The 18,426-nt window shown below is 39.7% G+C and overlaps 1 protein-coding gene across 1 annotated transcript in view; it reads right to left on the bottom strand.

Annotated features, from left to right (window-relative positions):
• PHEX (phosphate regulating endopeptidase X-linked) overlaps positions 1 to 18,426 on the bottom strand; it is a 98,993-nt gene that overhangs the window by 71,175 nt on the left and 9,392 nt on the right. The window contains exons 4-6 of the mRNA XM_085210819.1: positions 3,984 to 4,070; positions 3,497 to 3,723; positions 239 to 307 (exon numbers count right to left, since the gene is read on the bottom strand). Of these exons, the coding sequence (XP_085066945.1) occupies positions 239 to 307; positions 3,497 to 3,723; positions 3,984 to 4,070 (383 nt within the window). The remainder of the gene's footprint in view (positions 1 to 238; positions 308 to 3,496; positions 3,724 to 3,983; positions 4,071 to 18,426) is intronic.

Below are 18,426 nucleotides of genomic sequence, written 5' to 3' on the forward strand. Positions count from 1 at the left end.
TCTTCTAAGGGGGAAGTAAAGGTTGGGGGACCTCATTTCTTATTAAAATCTTCGTTTGAGAAACTTTGCAAATGTTTGTAGCAGTAGTCCTTGTGGTTGAGTTTTTTTTCCTAATAGGAAATATCTTGAAAAATGTAAATCCAACCAAACTATAACTGTTTCCCAGAACTGGAGCTCAACAAAGCAAAATCTACAATAACAAAAATAGATATTTTGAGTTTTAGTTAGTACTACTTACAGATTTAGCTTCTGTGGTGTTTTCTAGGTAATCCTCTCGAGATGAGAGAGATAGGCTTGCTTGATCTAGCTGTTAAAAATAACAAGAAAAAGCATTTAATAATTAAAGGTAGCCATATTAGCAACCTTGAAAGACTTTGCATATTTCTGGCAATAACAATAAATGTAAATATCTAATACATAATACATTCCTGAAAAATAGCCTGATTTTCACTTAATTTAAAATAAAAAATAAATTAAAAAAAAAAGCTATGCTGTGCTGACAGACGTTACCTTAATCATATTAATGCCATCTGGGAAGCCTCAGATGCCGCCCTCAGTACCTTGAGCCACCTACTACAGCAAAGTATCATCAGCCTGATTTACGTGTTCATGGCTCCATTAGCAAGTAGGGTAATGTAAAAGGAGTGAGTCTACAGGATCAAACAATGAGTGCAGACAACTATTCATGTTACATATATTTCAGGGGCACAAGAATCAATTTTGGACAGAAAACTTAGTATATGGACCAAACGTCCATTAGCTGCTGGAGCATGTCAGCTGCTGTGTGCCTGGAAAGCATCGTTAGCCTACTTTGACAGAAATTAAGTTCATGCATTTGAGCTTCACTCTAGGCCAGCATCGAGTGTTGTAACGAGTATTTGGCTTTTTGAACAGAAGTACAGCTGGGCTCAAGCCTCAGAAATCATTGCACGCATGGGAAATTGTTATGCTTCCAGTACATTAGATAAAGATGTATGGCAGGCAAAGGCTTTAAATATTTCTGATTCAAACTATGATCAGACTTGCTGGCCTACAGTTACCCTACTGTTGGATAAGGTTTTCAACTTAATTTCTAAAATCACACTTGAAAGTTTAATGGGTTTGCTTAGTCTTTTGAATGAAATGATGACAACATGGGAATACGTGCATAATGTTTCAAGTTCTTAACCAGCCAAAAATCACAATGAAGAAGATTTCTTAAAATTCATACTAGAAACAGCAATTTCACAAGACACTTCAACATGATCAATTAAGTTAGAGTATAGAAGCCAAATCTGATAGCATAATACAGCCAACTTCCAAATTCTGAAAAGATATTGATGTGAATGGGAAAAAAAAAAAAGTTTTGATATTCTAAGACTTTTATTTTCATGTTTTATTTGTTTTTTAATAGTAGTGAAGTAGTGAAGAAACTGTATTTATTCATACTATTTCACAAAAGCCTATGTAATCTATATCCTACAGCATTTATATTTCACACTTTCTACACTTACAAAAAATTACTCAAGTAAATGCAAATAGAATCTCAAATGAGTAAATAAATATCTTCTTTGCTTTAAGATACACCACAAACAAAATAAAACAAATAATCTACTGACAGCAGATGTTCACTGAAGCTGTGATGTTCAGCACAATTCTGATCCTTTGAAAAACGGTAACACCTTTCTTCCATATACTGAAGCAAAAAGAAAAGAGAAAAAAACAACCCTCTCTACTCTTATGCTTTGCAGATGCATGTCCTGGCAGTTGTTAACTTCAGATTATTTGGTCTATTTCAGCTACGTCACTGTTGCTTTAAGTGCTCATCCAAATTTTTCTGGCTTAAGAGTCAGATTTGATAACCCATTGAAATAAAGCACAAACATGAGATACGAACAAAAAAGTTAATCAACTTCTTCAAGAAAAAGAAAATTATATTGAATGTTGAACAAAACATTATTTGGAGAACCTCCTGGTTTTTCTGATCCATTCATGCTTTTGCAATGCTGAACAAAGACAGAATTTTGCAATCAATCCATTTTCACAAGCAGATTGAAATACTCCCTGGTACAGCTGCATTCCTGGGAATTTGTTAAAACACTGACAAAGTAGAATACTGGCTGATGCATTCTGCTGAGCAAGTTCTTAATCAGATTAACAATAAAAACAGAATCCCCTAAGGAATAATATGTTATTTAGAGGATGTAGAATTTCAGTTATTTAGATACTCGATTCACAGGGGCTGCTAAGCATACCAAATGAACATATTGCAAGATATAATTCATTTCCAAAGAACAAGCCATACAGACCTATCCAAACCCTCTCCTGGCAGATGTCATGGACTAAAAGCAGAAGTATGACAGGAGATAGCTAAATATTTCCTCTTCTGATTCTACCATTTCAGTTTTCTTAAATCTTCAGCCAAAGCAATCCTGACAGGAACTGAACAGCATCTTAGCAGAATGACATCCTTAATGCAGCTAACTGTTGATCTGCAGTTGCCTTGACCATTCAGGAAAACTCCTTAGAAACAAAGAAAATTTACCCTTGAATTTCATACCAGTCCAATGCTGCAGTCCAAGGGCCTTTCAAAGTACTGATTCAGAAACAACATCCATACATACCATCACTCCGAACTCTTGATTGAGTCCCAAATAAAATGTATTCTTGGATATGCCTCTACAGCTAGCCAGGATACTACCAATGTATGGACCATAGGTGCCATTTTTCTGTGATTAATGTTAGTATACCTTTCTTCTTTGTCCCTTCTCTCTGGCTGCTACATCCTCGTAGCAGCAGAGAGCTGATCTACTCTGCTTATTCAACTCTATTTCCTAAAAAACAACAATGCATTTGACCCAGGCACTGGATCTTGCCATGATGACATCTCATCATAAGTGTTGCAATTCTCTCTAGAGTTCTGTCAGACTACAGCTAGGCAATTTTGATTTTGGTCTTTTTCTCACTAATCTAAGCAGTTGTGTAATTTCATGCGCTGTTATAAACTTTTTGCTTTGCTCTAAAACAAAAGAATTTCAGTAAAACATATTCTGTATTTCCAGTTTAGAAGACTTTCTGTTACTTTTTTGTTGTTGTTGTAAGGTGCTGCATAAGCACAATATAACACGTTGCCATTTCAAGAAAAATGTATCAAGTTCAAAATATTTGTGACTGATGCCCCATTCCTCATTTTCATAGATAAGTAGCCATACTCGGCTCCAGAATATTCAGGACAAGATATCCACATCTCTCATTTTCATACACGTGTACTCTGGGAACATACTTTACCTTATTTTTGTCATTTGAAACGAGAAAAAATCCTTTACACAAATACTTTTCAATGCATGTGTAACCTAATGGTTACTGCATTCTCATGAATTGGCACTTATGCACATCTGCAAATTGGTAGATAATAGCAACAATAGTCAAATGCAAGCATTTGGCTTGTACGCTTGTTTCAAAAAATGAGATCACAAAATGCCATGCAAAGTAAACTAATAGATATGCTGTGCTGTACCTTCAGGATATAGCGGTTGGAGACTTTGTCATCAGCAGCCACATATAAACGGATGAAGACAGAGTTGCTGTATTGACCACGAAGTGTTGCCAGGGTCTGCACTAAGCTAAACCTCCTCTCTGACCACAGCCCCTCTGGTCCAATGTTGGATTCCAGTACAGGCCAGCGGAAAGGGGAATGCCTCAGAATGCTTAACAGTGGTTTCACGTCAGCTTTTTCAATTTTATCTGAAATGTCAAAGTGTGACAACAGTTACATTCCACATGATTCAAATCCAGCAACAGCCACAGGAGAAGCAAAGATTTATTGGCACTGATGGATTTCCAGGTAGGAAAAAACAAATAGCTGAATCCAGTGCCTCTGCTCTGCCTGTGAACGCATTGGCATGGCAGTCCTGGACAAAGCCTCATGGAGTCCAGTGGAGAGCATAAGGCCCTGCCTGTATAAACATGGGTAATACACAAGTGTCCCCAATCAGATCACTTACTCTCATTCATACAGGATGCATAAAGGATCTTGGCCTTCTGTACAGCTTCACTGTCCTGTCTTTTGCTGATCGGTTTCTCAAGCAATGCTGAAAAAAGAATTGACATTTTTTCAATATATTTTAAAATGTGCGTACTGTCTGCTTTCCTGTCTCAGTGTTTACTTCTGTCATAGCACTTAGCTAACTGGGGATGAGGTTTCACATGTATTTTCTTGGGCTACAACACAGACACAAGAGATATTTTTAGTTTTTTCTACCTCCACGCAGAATTACTATGAAGTGCATGCACTCCTTGCCCCCTCACCCAGACTGGTCATTATTCCCAAGGCTTAGTGAATGCAATGAGATGCAAAAGACCTTGTCCTTGAGACTGATAACAACCAAGGTTTCACCAGAGACAGTCAACGACCACCACATTGTCTCAAACTGAATGCTCAGAGAACAGATCACAGACACCTTATTCAATAGGTCCAATTCTAAGCTAACTATGAGTCAATCATACTACCCCCTGAATAGGAAGCAGCCTAAGAGCCCCAGGAAAGCAGCTGGCTGCACACCAGAATCTCCCCTTGAGAATAAACACTTCTTGAAGTTACTTAACACCTGCACCAATATTTATCTGGGATGCGACGACACCTTGACAACAGATCCTCAGCAAGTGAGGTATTGTTTTTAAGCTACAGTAGCTTCTCTAAGATTTGAGCTTAGATTCATTATGCACCCCCCATCCTCTGCGTAGCAAATAGTCAAGAATACTTAGCCATTTCAAATCTTGTTGAGTCACTGTCATCATTGTTCAAATTGCCATCTTACATCTATTTTATATCAGTAAGTATCTTTCTGCCTTCCTCTTACAAGTGAAGTGTGCAGTGCTTCAGCCTCCATCTGCGACAAGGATATACATTCTTTTAAAAAGATTATTATAAAGACATCTGACTGACACTGTTCACTATTTTTCCTCAGAAAGAGCCACCTCTGATTACAGGAGGGGCTGGGAGGCAGCACACAGGGCAGAAACTCAGGAATTTTTCAGGTGGCTCAGTCCCCGTGCTGACATTCTGTGTCATAGGAGAAGATGGAAGGATTCCAGAAGCAAAACTACTGGCTTTATTTTCTTCAAAAATGCCCTTTTGTCCATTAGACACCCACAGCTTCAGCTTTGTGAATGACACAGAAGGCCAACTTTGAAACCGCTATATAAGAAGCTGTGTTATATGGCTCCCTTACTATAGATGTCACAGAATCATAGAATGGGACCTCAAGGATCATGAATCTCCAACCCCCACCCACATGCAGGGCCACCAACCTCCCCATTTAATACTAGACCAGGCTGCTCAGGGTCCCATCCAATCTGGCCTTGAACACCTCCAAGGATGGGGCATCCACAACCTCTCTGGGCAGCCTGCTCCAGCACCTCACCACTCTCATAGTAAAGAACTTAAATGTCAAGTCCTTTTGTGCTGGAAGGCCAAACTAGTTTTTCAAAGCTATCATCTCTCTTGCTGTCCTCATTATGCATGGAAGTGAAATATGCAAAGTGCATCTGAATCTCAGTAGTCCATTGTCAGCTGCCTCAAGCCATTTATCCAAGTTATAAATCAGCCAAGATGTTGTTGCACATACACGCATACCATGCCTAAACACAGAGCCAGCACATCTTCAGCAACATCTGTCAGATCAGGTACGGCACAGCAAGAGCACTTCCATTAACAAGAGAAGCAAGGTAGCACTTGAGCATGGGATCAAAAATGGGTTAGCAAACTGCTGGACCTGATGTGGTTTTGTGAAACCCAAACAGGTCACTCCCAACTTTACCTTACTCTTACTGGAACCACTAGAAAGAATGGCTTTGCTGGAAACATCTGAAGTGCCTCCTGTTGAGTTCTCAGCCAGAGCTAAGAAGTCTTGAAAACTTCAGGAGTACCTTTCCTACACTATATTACTCAGCGGGTATCCCTCTGGGTTTCAATAGCTGTTTATGAGCAAAGACATGGTTCACATTGTGATCACTATGTGATGCTGTGCTGGAGTTAAAAAAAACATGCCACAAACATAAGGTAGAACAAAGTGCAGTACAGGACTTCCGGTGGTCTGCCAAAGTCAGCAGAAGACCACTAAGACTTAGAGACAACAACTATGGTAAAATCAAACCTCTTCCACATAGAGTCTATTCAAGAACCTGCTATGCCTCATCTCTCAGATACTTCTCAGCTATACCCATCAGGGCACCTACACTCAGGGGACCATACAGCTGACATTGAAATATTTATTTGTCAAAGATTATTCCAGTGATGAACAAATGCCAACCATTCTCTTCATCCAAACATTTCTCTCCAGGGGGAGAAAAAAAAAAAAGATCTCATTTGAGAAATCTAATGATATCATTTCCCTTTTATTTATGGGTAAGATTTTCAATACTGAATTCTGTCCAGCAAGTTTGTTAACAGCTTTGGTTTCAAATCTTCAAGATCTTAGTATTTCTCAGCTTGTTAAATAGAATATCATACCAATCACTGACATATATCACCAATGTCTATGTCCTCAGTAGAACAATCAGACCAGTTCATGTTTTAAGAATGACATTTAAGGAGAAACTATAAATGAAACCTACATAAAACTAAAGATGAAAAAAAAACACACTCCTGTTAAAACCATTGTAATAACTTCAGTTCCTTGCCAGTGAGCTGCACAGACATGAAATTTTGAAAGTAATAGAATTCAATAAGGCCCAGCTAAAGCTCAGGAACGATAAGAGGATGAGATCCAATAAAATAAATTCAACTCTATGAATACATCTACATAAAATCATGTCAAAATGAGACCTGGAGTTTTCCCATCAAATCACCTTGTTATGCGGTAGAATAAGCCTGGAACTCTCCCTGCACTTTTGTAAAGAATGAGGTGGGGTAGATGATGCCACTTAGATGATATATATCATATAGATAATGTCTTGGGACCAGTGCTCTTTAACATCTTTATCAGTGAATCAATGATGGAATTGAGTGCACCCTCAGCAAGTTTGCTGATGACACCAAGCTGAGTGGTGCTGTTGACACAGTGGAAGGAAGGGATGCCATTCAGAGGGACCTTAACAGACTTGAAAGGTGGGCCTGGATGAACATAATGAGGTTTGACACAGCAAAGTGCAAGGCTTTGCACTTGGGCCAGAGGAATCCCAGGCATCCATACAGACTGGAAGGAGTGGTCCTTGAGAGCAGCCCTGCAGAGAAAGACCTGCGGGTTTTGATGGATGAAAAGCTTAACATGAGCTAGCAGTGTGCTCTTGCAGCTTGGAAAGCGAATGGTATTCTGGGCTCCATCAGAAGAGAGGTGGCCAGCAGGGACAGGGAAGTGATTATTCCTCCCTACTCTGCCCTTGTGAGGCCCCATCTGGAGTACTGCATCCAGGTCTGGGGCCTCCAATAAAAGAAAGCTGTTGGAGAGGGCACCAGAATGAAAGCAATTCCCATGAGGTCTTCCAAGAGGTAGGAAGAGAAAGATGACCATAGACCAGCTAGCGCTCAGTCTAATGGAATATCATCAGAAAAACAGAAGTCTTCAGTTCCCTACTGCCTTTGCGAGCACCTGCTTTATTCTCTTGCTGGGGGAGCATAAGGATTTGTGATCACCTGTCCCTGGTCAAAAATAAAGTACGAATTCAAATGGATATTTTAGCAAAGCAGCTCTTGTTCTTCAGCCATGTCTTTTGCTTCTTTCACTTCCAAATTAATTCCAGAGTTATTCTCTTAGGAATAAAAGGAATCCTGAACTGTGCTATTGATCTAAGCACCTCATTGTCTATGTTTCTGTATGCAAAGGATGCTCAGAAGCAAGATTTATATCTGCCTTCACATAAAACTTAGTTATGGCAAATGTCAAAACTTATTGGTAATTCTGCTCTGCACTGCTGAAACATCATAACTCATCTCATTAAAAAACTATCTCATGCATAGTCAGAAACTGGTTAAAACTGTTCCTACTATCCCAAGGTTCCTAAGGTCATACATTGCTTCATCATTCTTTTTTTTTCCTACCAAGATTCCGAGGGCAGGGATGTTTGCACTGCAAACCAAAGTTCTTTTACTTGTGACAGTCTGGGTCAGACAGGCTTACATCATCACACTCCACGGGTCTTTTACAAAACATAGAGACTCAGCATCACCAACAGAAACCATCCCATGATTGGAATGATCCTCAGTGGTCTGAGCTGTGAACGCTCAGACAGGCAGTCAAGGAAAATAGCCACAGCTGGGGATGGGGTGTTGGGTTTGGAAGGGAAGGAAGGAAGGAAGGAAGGAAGGTCTTTATTGAGTGTCCTTCAGACAGTGCTTTTCCAGGACAAGAGAGCTAAAAAAAGCCAGCTTCCTGTGGTTCACAACCCCACAGTAAATAGCAATCATCATCTTCTGAAAGTGAGAGCAAAGAACTTTACAAAGTAAGCTTTGCTATTTTGTGTGTGCGCATGTGTGTATTTAACTACATACTATTTTGAAGTGGCTAAGAATAACATTGTGGCTAAATGTTACCTTTAATCTTACTTTCCATTTCTAGCTGTTGTTGATTTTCCAGCCTACTGTCCTATGCAGCTTTGGTTTTCAACCACTGTACTTTCTTTACAGCATTGAGAAATCCTGTACCCTTTTTTTACCTTCTGATTTGGAGTACAAGAAAAAGGAGTTGCACAGATTTGTGGGGAAAAGAAGTATGCGTATCATATATTCAGATTAGAAACAGAGATTCGGGTCATAAGGATCCTAATCTGCAGACTGTATATATGTTCTGTGTATTATTAGATTGTTCTCTGCATACACAGTCTCTCTCAGAAATGCATTTAGACTGTGTTATTAGCTAAGCTTATTTCTTGATCTAGAGAGATAACATTAGGTTTTGCTGCACTTTCCGACCATAGATATGGAGACTACATGCTGCTAGTGAAGACAGTAGCGCTACTTTCCCATTCACTTTTGTCTTTATCCTACAAACATCTGCTGTACATGGAAAATGCAAACTGAAGTGTTTGTACAGTGATACCTAATAATGATTTGAAGTACATTCTAATGCTTTTTACCTTGAAGAAAAAGAATATTCCAGTGGGAATACACTCAGACTTTTTAATTAAAAAATTCTATACAAAAGCCCCAATGGGACAGCCCATTTCCTGGAAAGTTTTAACCCTGGAAGAGCGAAAAGCTAGAAGGAGGCAAGTAATTCAGCATAAAATCCCAGGGTAATGTTGGAGAAAGCAGAGGTCTTGGACTGAAAAAGCAGAGACGTACCAAACTGTGGAGGTGATCTTATTGTTGGACACAGGTTGGAGAGAGACTGGAATGCTGCATGCTCTCTGTTGCCCATGCTTTAAAAACAATGAGTTTTTCTTTGAGTGGAGTGCCTTGAGAACTGGAGAAAAAAACCCACGCAGTAGGAGACTTTAAGAACATGATTTACTGATTTGTTTTGTTTCGCAAAAGATGGTGGAAGTGTAATGAGATTAGAATAAGAAATATCTTGTTGCCACAAGAAAATGCTTGGGGCCAAAGAGATCTTCAGTCTACTAAAAAGAGGTGGCAAGGAAAGCCAGTCACCGGACTGTGAAGACGAATTCAGTGGTGGCAGTGATTAACCACTGGCCAAGCAGCCAGAGGAGATAGTGGCTTCACAACCCCTTAACATCTTCAAGACTTGATGAGGTTTTTTTCAAAGATAAGCTTTAGCCCAATGTGAATTCTGTTTTATTCTAGCACAAGCTAGTGAGCTGCATACGTGAGTAATGTAATTGCCTGTGATACAAGGTCACAGGAGATAATCTAATGGTTGCTCCTGGCACTGCACCCTATACATTAAGGATAAGGATCTCCAAGCACTCTTAGACACATGACAACAAGAAGATGCAGCCATTATCCACTGCTGCAGATAAAGAAAGTGAGCCACAGAGGATTAATTCCTCCATATCTAACTAAAGTCAAAGTCTTGCTGAATTAAACTCTGTTGCTTTAAGAGCATAAATCATGCTGAATTTCATTCAAAGATTCAAAGAACATAATCCTTTGGAGATACTGAAAGCCCAGCAGTGCCTTTAATTTGCTCAGCATTGTCCAGATGATGCTCAGTATTGCAGCTGAAAACAATTTGCAGAGCATTGTTCTCAGCACAGTTCCAGAAAGCAGTCCAAGAGTACAACCCATACCCACCCATTCACTCAACCAAAGGCAGAAGAGGTTCATACTTCAGCAGAGGGTGTCAAAATCTCATGCAACAACATTTTCTTCCTTTGGTTTCAGTAGCAGCAGCTGGAAAATATATTTTCTGCATCTTGCATGTTTACTATTCCCAATGATCTTCAGTTTCTTAGGCCAAAATGCAGGAACTCTGCTTGTGAAAAAGGAGTTTTCTTGCAAATACCAATGCCAAATACTATTTGATTCTTGAACAATAAAGTCTCTGTTCTGCTACTTAATACCCCTCCACAGCCAAAATGTTCAGGTTTTTAAACTGTTGAATAATTAAAGGGGCTGTGCACTCTCTCCAGCTATCAGTCATAAGTTTTGTTTCATAGAATCATAGAATGGTTTGGGTAGGAAGGGACTTCAATAATCATCCAGTTCCAACCTGCTGCCGTAGGCAGGGCTGCTCCCCACCAGCTCAGCTGCCCAGGGCCCCATCCAACCTGGCCTTGAGCTCCTCCAGGGATGGGGCACCACAGCTTCTCTGGGCAGCACCTCACCACCTCCAAGTAAAAGATTATCTTCTAACATCTAACCTACATCTCCTTTCCCAGTTTTTGTTCTACTTCTGTGAAGAAGCAAAATTCATGTTATCTTTTAGAAATATGGAAGATATCCTCTGACATTTTGCCAGCAGCAGGATGTTTTAATTATATCATTGAGGAATTTCAGCTTAAAAGTGGGGGGAAAAAAGTTACATTTTGAAAGTTATATTTGTCCCCAGAATCTTCTCCAGTGAGGAAGCATAGATGGTCATTTTGACTCGCTGGGAGATGAAAAAATACACTAAAAATACAGATACATGCACCAAATGTTTGATAAGCCAAACACTGGGCAATCCAAGAAATCACACAGCACCTGCATGCAAAATGTTTTTCCCTGAGCCATGACGTAATTGTGGTTCATCTAGTCCTAATTAAGACCGCCTAGCTCTAAATGCATACTTACTTCACACTAAAGAGTTATGTCAAAGGAGTCCCTGAATAGCAGCCATAACCCCTACAGCCCAAGCAGTCACCTGTACCAGCACCACCACCGGCATTCATTGAGGACTGCACCTGTGTCATCAAGGCACTGCCCTTTCTTCAAACTCTCAGTGCACTGGATTTAAGAAGTCAGGTTTATTGCAGTTCACAGAGCTATCTTGCACAGAAATAATTCGCCCACAATGTGAGAGGAAGCACAAAAAGCTATGCTGCTGTGACGGAAATCATAGCTAGAACAATGTACAGTCCTAATTACAGTAATGTGAGCTTGTGTGTTCCAAGAGGGATTAACTCAGAATGGTTTGGGATCAGCTGACATTCATTCAGAGTATCTAGTTTGCAATTTCTTTTTTCAGAGCCCAGGGTTAATGAAGGAGGCCAAGTGTTATGGATGAGGCCTACAATGGGCCTTCAAAATACAAGCAGTGGCCACAGCACCTAAAATTATGGATGACACTTTTGTGATCCTTTGTTCAATGGTAACTTTCCTGGCTTGCTGCATGAAAATGTGAGCTGTAACGCAAATAATCCAGGTTATGAGTTCTTCAAAAGGGAAAATCTGATATATATCTGTTATTCTCTTCAGTGTGGAAGCCTGACTCCTACAGAGGTGAAGACCCTTTGTGTCAGCTCATCCAGACTTAACATAGAGGTTATACAAACAACAGCATTGGCTGACATATTTCAAAGCTGTATATACTTGTTAGGAATAAGTAAGTCAAACCAAGATTATATTATTCTTAGAGGTAAATCAGTTCTTTCAGACAATTCTCCAGCAAAGAGACAGATATCTCTTTGCTTCAGAAAGCAGTGTTTAATGTTTCAGTGAAAATTTATCCTTGATAAAGTACTCTTGATCCTCTTAGCAGGTTTACTAGCATAAGTCACACTGCCTAGCTGCCATTTCAGAGCTGCTTCGCATCTGAAGCCTTGCGAAAAGAGCTGAGCCACCTTTAGTCCACCCATAAGACATTACAGACACACACCTCATGGGAGGGTATGGAAGCCCATTTGTGGCCCTATTTCAACCATCATAACCCAGCTTTGAATACATAATTTCAAGGGCCTGGTTGAGTTTCCTTATGCCTTTAAAATAACAGTTCTGAGAATTTCTTCTAACATACAACTTTAGTATACACCCCTGCACATTTCCTCTTTTAACAACTGATCGACAACAATTTTTGTTTTTTTTGGAGCTCCCTAAACTATGCTGTTTTTTGTAACTGCTAGTTCTTGTAGTTGTTCTGTGGTGCTTCTTGCTATTTCAGGTGTCTGGTGGACAGTCGGATATGCAGTTTGGAGTCCCCATCCCCAAGACACTCTTTTTAAAACTGCGATGTCAATGACTAGTTTTTATATAAAAGTTTGCTCTCAGGATTCTAAAATAAGAAAATAGACTGAAATATGTAATTTTCACTCCATCACAACTAAAAAAAAAAATCTTACAAAAATATTTTTCACCACGCTAGTTAAATGCTTGAAAATATATATACCAGTACCCTATTGACACTAAGGTTCCTCTTCCTTTTCTTGTTGGTGGCTTTCAGAGGTCTGGAAGGGAAACTGTCAGAGCCCAGCGCTGTACAAAAAAATTATTTTAATACATTTTATAAATATCTATTTCCAATTGCTACTGCATTATGCTTGGATTCCTCTACTGCTTGTTAAATATACGTGAGGGGAAAAAAAACAAAACAAAACAAAACAACAAAAAAAACCACAAAAAACTAGCACGAAAGGCTTTCCAAAATCTTAAAATGCTTAAATCTATGCTTGCATTAATAAAGTTTTTTCTCTGAGTCTAAACAAAAGTAAGGAGAGACGCTTAGCTAAGGGGGAAAAAATGAACACAAATAACGGCAGCAGGCACCGAACACTTTCCTCCACAAAAAGTCTGATATTTACTTTTTCTTGTCAATGAATTGATGTGGCCCTACGAGAATATCTTCATTTTCACCTGTGAATGATCAAGGACTATACATTAATGTTACCATCCAGATACATGAAAGTAATCCACTTTTCTTGGAAATACATTTCTACACATGTACACTCAATGTAATCTCGAGATCACTGTCAAAACAGATGCAAAAATATTAATTATGAAGTAATTAAAATCCACTATTCAACCTGAATCAACTGGAGACACAAGTTGAAATGCTTTTAGTTACTGTTTCCGTATCTTGAGATTTCCTAAATAGTGGGGTGTAGGGATATCTGGGGTGGGTTTACTTGAGAATTGTTTTTCTTTTTATGAAATTGCATACTTACTGGGCAGGAACCAGAGTCTTATGTGCCATTTAGGAATTTAATCCTCTAATTATCTGGCTATTAAAATCATTTAGAAAAAACACTCAATGTCTTTGATGTTAAAATATTTTATGTCAAATAAAGCAGTTTCAACAAGAGAGATGAAAAAAGAGCCACCATGCAGTCTACAGTTTCCCAATTAAGATGTTATCCTGAAAGTTGAAAGATCTGGATCCACATTTCTCCAACCCACTGCTAAGATAATCCCCTCAGTTTCTTATTCCACATGGGGATGATAGGGAAATACAGTGAAGTTATTTCTCAGATAAATCTCAAATCTGTGAATTCTCTTGAACTTGCTTATATCATTTTGAGAGAAGAGCAATCAACCTTTCTTTCACCCTGTTTCCCCAACCAAGAAAAATACTCTCTGTACTGGCACAAATTAAATAGCAAATCAATACTTTTTTTCCGTTCTGATGTCTATAATAAACCTTTTACATTTCACAAAAGCACATATTTTTGCCAGTGTTCTCTCCTCAATCAGCCTTCCATTACGTTCTTACCTTCTTTCAGGCACTCTCCCCATTGTAAATAATCAGGTCATCAGAATCATCTCACGGTAAGGACTCCCAGTTATCACTCCAAACATACTTTCATCAAGACAAACTCCTTGTTCACATAAGGCTCAAAAATAATGCAAGCAGAACCACATTGTCCTACCACCTGTTATATTGTATACCACTACATCTTTAGAAAGCAGAAGCATCCAGCATGCCAATGAGCTATTGATTGCCTTTGGAAGAACTTGTGCTGGCTCGCACAGTCTCAGATAAACCTTACACACAACACTTGATATATTTTTAAGCCACTAAGTTATTAATTTTTAATAAAACCTTCTGGTTCTTTTTGCAGATCCAGGAGCTCATTCCTCAGAACTCTCTTTCTGGAGCTGACAACTTAATCAAGCCTGCCTTGTTTTGATAAAACTGTGTCTCCCTCCCCCCCCACCTCGTTCAAATACTTTAAGTTTGTATATAAAAAAAGTAAGTACATCATGGAATTCTTCCAGAAGTCAACTAATCTAAATGTACACAAACTAACAAAAACAAAAGTCATCCTATGCTGATGTGAGAGCCTCTGCTCATAAACCTAATTTCAATAGCAAATCTCAAACAATCTTTTGAGCAGTACTTCCTGCAGCTACCCATTCCAAAAAAACACACACGCCTACACACCAGGATTAGAGCGTAGAGGACAGCAATTCCATAATTATCTTTAAGCTACCTTTAAGCTGGAAGACTGTAGGAGCTCCAGTTGTTACAATACAGAGGGAGCTCTATAGTAGACACCAGCATTAAGTTTTATGTAATTGTATTAATACTTTCAACATATATTAAGCAATTAAAAAAAAAAAAAAATAAGATTGAAAAAGCTTTTATACTGAGGATGGTGATGCACTGGAACAGGTTGCCCAGAGATGTGGTGGATGCTCTGTCCCTGGAGACCTTCAAGGCGAGGCTGGATCTGGCTCTGGGCAACCTGATCTATCTGTGGTTGTTCCTGTTTATTGCAGGGAAGTTGGACTAGATGGTCTTAAATGTCCCTTCCAACTCTAAGGATTCTATGATTCTATGAAAATCATATGATGCCACAGATTTCCATGTTTTCTAAGGTACGAGTGCCTCTTTCTGCAAGATTACCAGACCCAAACAGAGTCCTACAGTAACTCTGGAATTCAGTGTCTGCAGATAGGAAATATCATTCCCCTGTAGACAACAGTGAAAAGAGAGGTTCCCCCTCCAAGACTGGGGGAATACTGTACCACCCAAAGGAGTAGCAGCAAGGTGTAAATCCTGCTCCTGCTCCCGCACAGGGCTCATAGGGAGATTCTGTTCTGTCTCCTTACCACGGAGATGCTGTGGGAATTCTGTGGCTCTGCTGCTGTGCTGCCTTAAAACCTCACTTAGGAACCAAAATGATCTCCTTTCTCTTCTCATGGTTTCCCAAAATCACTCACTGCAGATACAGCTTTCATTTTGAGCAGCCACAAAGCCTGTAAAATTCTTGGCTACTCCATCTCTGATTCAGGTAGTTCATTTTACCAAAATCTGTTAACTCGTTGCCCAGAAAGATTTATTTGACTTGGGGCACTTATGTTTTTTTCTTACACTTAGATGAAAAAAGCCCTTATAGGAAAGATCTGAACCACTGAAAAAAGGTTCTGGACCACTGAAAAGAGATCCATCTGCAGATGAAGTCACTAATCAAAAAAGAACGAGCACTGCTGCTGTTTGCTGCTATCTTCTTATTTAACAGTATCTTCTTATTTAACAGCAGCTATCCAAGAAGAGGCTTTTGGAGAGGATAACATAAATACCTTCTCTCTCTCTCTCTCTCTCTTTTTATTTTAAATTACTGCTGTTCTTCCTCTAATTTGCAACAGTGCTCAACAAGATATCTCGTAAAAAAGAAATCACAAAAGACACGTCCACTGAGACAGAACATGAGGAGTATCTGTGACAACATTACGGATCTCACGGACCACATCAGTGCCACTCCAGTGCTTCCAACCAAGTGTCTGTGAGGAGAATAAGAGAGAGGCCAGCCCTGCAAGAGCCCTATGGCACAGGGCAGCAGCAACTCAACACCAGCTTCTGGAATTGTCTAAAAGGACATAACTGTGGTCAGACAGTATAAATTTCCATTCAATATTTTTGCCTTTTTGTATTTACTTGAGTAGTTATTTTCTAAAGAAAATAATTGCAGATCACATTAGGAGAAGTTTCCTATGCTACCAGATATTTTGCTTGCTGCCTCATATACTTTAAACACACACACACACACACACACACACACCATATCCTCAATTCCTTGTTTGCCACATTAGGAATTCCCTACTATGTTTAAATTGGCAGCCACTCAGAAAATAGCCATGCTGGAAAACCTTAGCACTGTAAATTAGTCTCAAGTAGGTGTCTCACTGGGCCAGATTCAGCCCAGAGACTTAATCTGCAACTAGTTTCCACACACTGAAATTAAACTGAAAAGGCCTGAAAGCCACGTTCACAAATAATTTATGTAATTTAAATCACCTCCCTTGCAGTGCTGAGATTTAGGAATATTTGCAGAGTTTTTTGGTTTTCAATTTATTGCTTCCTGCATGGCCATTTGAAAAAAAAATCCAGCTGTATATCATCACTCTGCAGACTTTAGAGAAAGTAAAAGAAACTACGTGGTTCACAATCAACATTCACCATGGGTAACGGGTACTGATTTACTTGCCACAGACTTCCAGCTTTAAATTATTCACTGTGTTGCAATGGTAAGACAGTTGAGCTCCCAAACTCTTAATTAAGGTCACCAATAAAGATGGAAAAATTCTGCAGGAACTCAAATAGCTGCGCAGAAAATCTTATGGTAAGTGAAACACATTTACTAATTCAGAGACATTGCAAGCCTGACCTAAGGGAAAGCTGAAACAGTTACAGCTTGAAATAACTTTTCTTCATAAAAATGGTTTGACTGTGGCCTGTTTTATTTCTCCATTTTTGGAAGACTCCAAGAAACAATCAGTACTCAAAATGGTTATATCTAACTTTTTAATGTGCCTGGAGTTAAAAATGAAAGGTTTCATTCAAGTCAGGGATGGTCCAGTGCAGAAAGGACTGGCTAACTGATTCTATCATGGAATCATAGAATAGCTTGGGTTGGAAGGGACCTTAAGGATCATCAAGTGCCAAGCCTCTAATCACAGAACCATAGAATATTCCCAAGATATTGTGACCCACAAGAGTCGCTTAGAGCAACCCCTGGCTCCACACAGCACCACCCAAAACCAAACCCAGTGTCTGAGCACGCTGTCCAGACGCTCCTTGAACTCCGACACTCAGGGCCGTGCCCACAGCCCTGTGCATCCCGTTCCACGCCCACCGCCCTGTGGTGCAGCCCCTTTCCCTGACCCCCAGCTGCCCCTCCCCTGACACAGCTCCATGCCGTTCCCCGGGCCCTGTCGTTGTCAAACAGAGCAGAGCTCAGCGCTGCCCCTCCGCTCCCTGTGAGAAGCTGCAGCCGCCATCAGGCCTCCCCTCAGCTCCTCTGCTCTGGGCTCATGAAACCCAGGAGCCTCAGGCGCTCATGTGTCTTGCCTTCTGGACCTTTCACCATCTTTGTAGCCCATCTCTGTACACTCTAATAGTTTTATGTCCTTGTCTTGTAATGCCCAAAACTGCACACAGTACTTGAGGTGAGGGTGCACCAATGTGGAGTAGAGCAAGAGCGGTAGTATCCTCTCTGAGAACTGTTCTGTAAAGAATCAAGACATTTTAACCTAAACCACACAACTACTCTTTAAATACATCTTTGGCCATCTACAATTCTCTCCTGTGTGTTCCCCTACGATGCTTGAAACCCTGATGTTTCTGATATCCAAGGGAAAGGATGCTACTGTTTTCAGTGTGCTAGGATTTTACCCGTTTTGTAATAGGTTACATATGTGTTTTGGGGAGTCCGCTGATAGCAGACGAAGAAAACCAAGCAACCCTCAAGCAAAAGATGGGAAAGAATCCATCCAAAGACAGCTAGAGAAAGCCATGGAATCATTAAAAAACAACAACAACAAAAAGTACCCATTACTGTATTCCTATCCATTATCCAAATTTTACGAAAACTAGAATTTTAACTGTCACATTAGAATTTATGAATGTAGAACCCTGAAATGCACATTGCTTTCCCTGTTCCTTCAACTAACCAAACATGAGTGCAAAAAGGCTATCACCCAGAAGTACTCAGCTATTTTCCACTGACACACTCTGCCATCACTCTCTTTGCTGTTTGTTATTAAAGCATCAAAAACCTTCACCTATACACAAAATGTTCTCCCTTTTCTTGAAATTGAGTTCTGCAAAGTCCTATGCTCCTGTGTGTCTGCAATCTCAATACTAAGACTAATACTAATAAGAATAAGGAAACAACAATAACAGCAAAACA

This window comes from Meleagris gallopavo, chromosome 1 (genome assembly GCF_905368555.1).
Source record: "Meleagris gallopavo chromosome 1, MGAL_WU_HG_1.1, whole genome shotgun sequence".
NCBI lineage: Eukaryota > Metazoa > Chordata > Aves > Galliformes > Phasianidae > Meleagris > Meleagris gallopavo.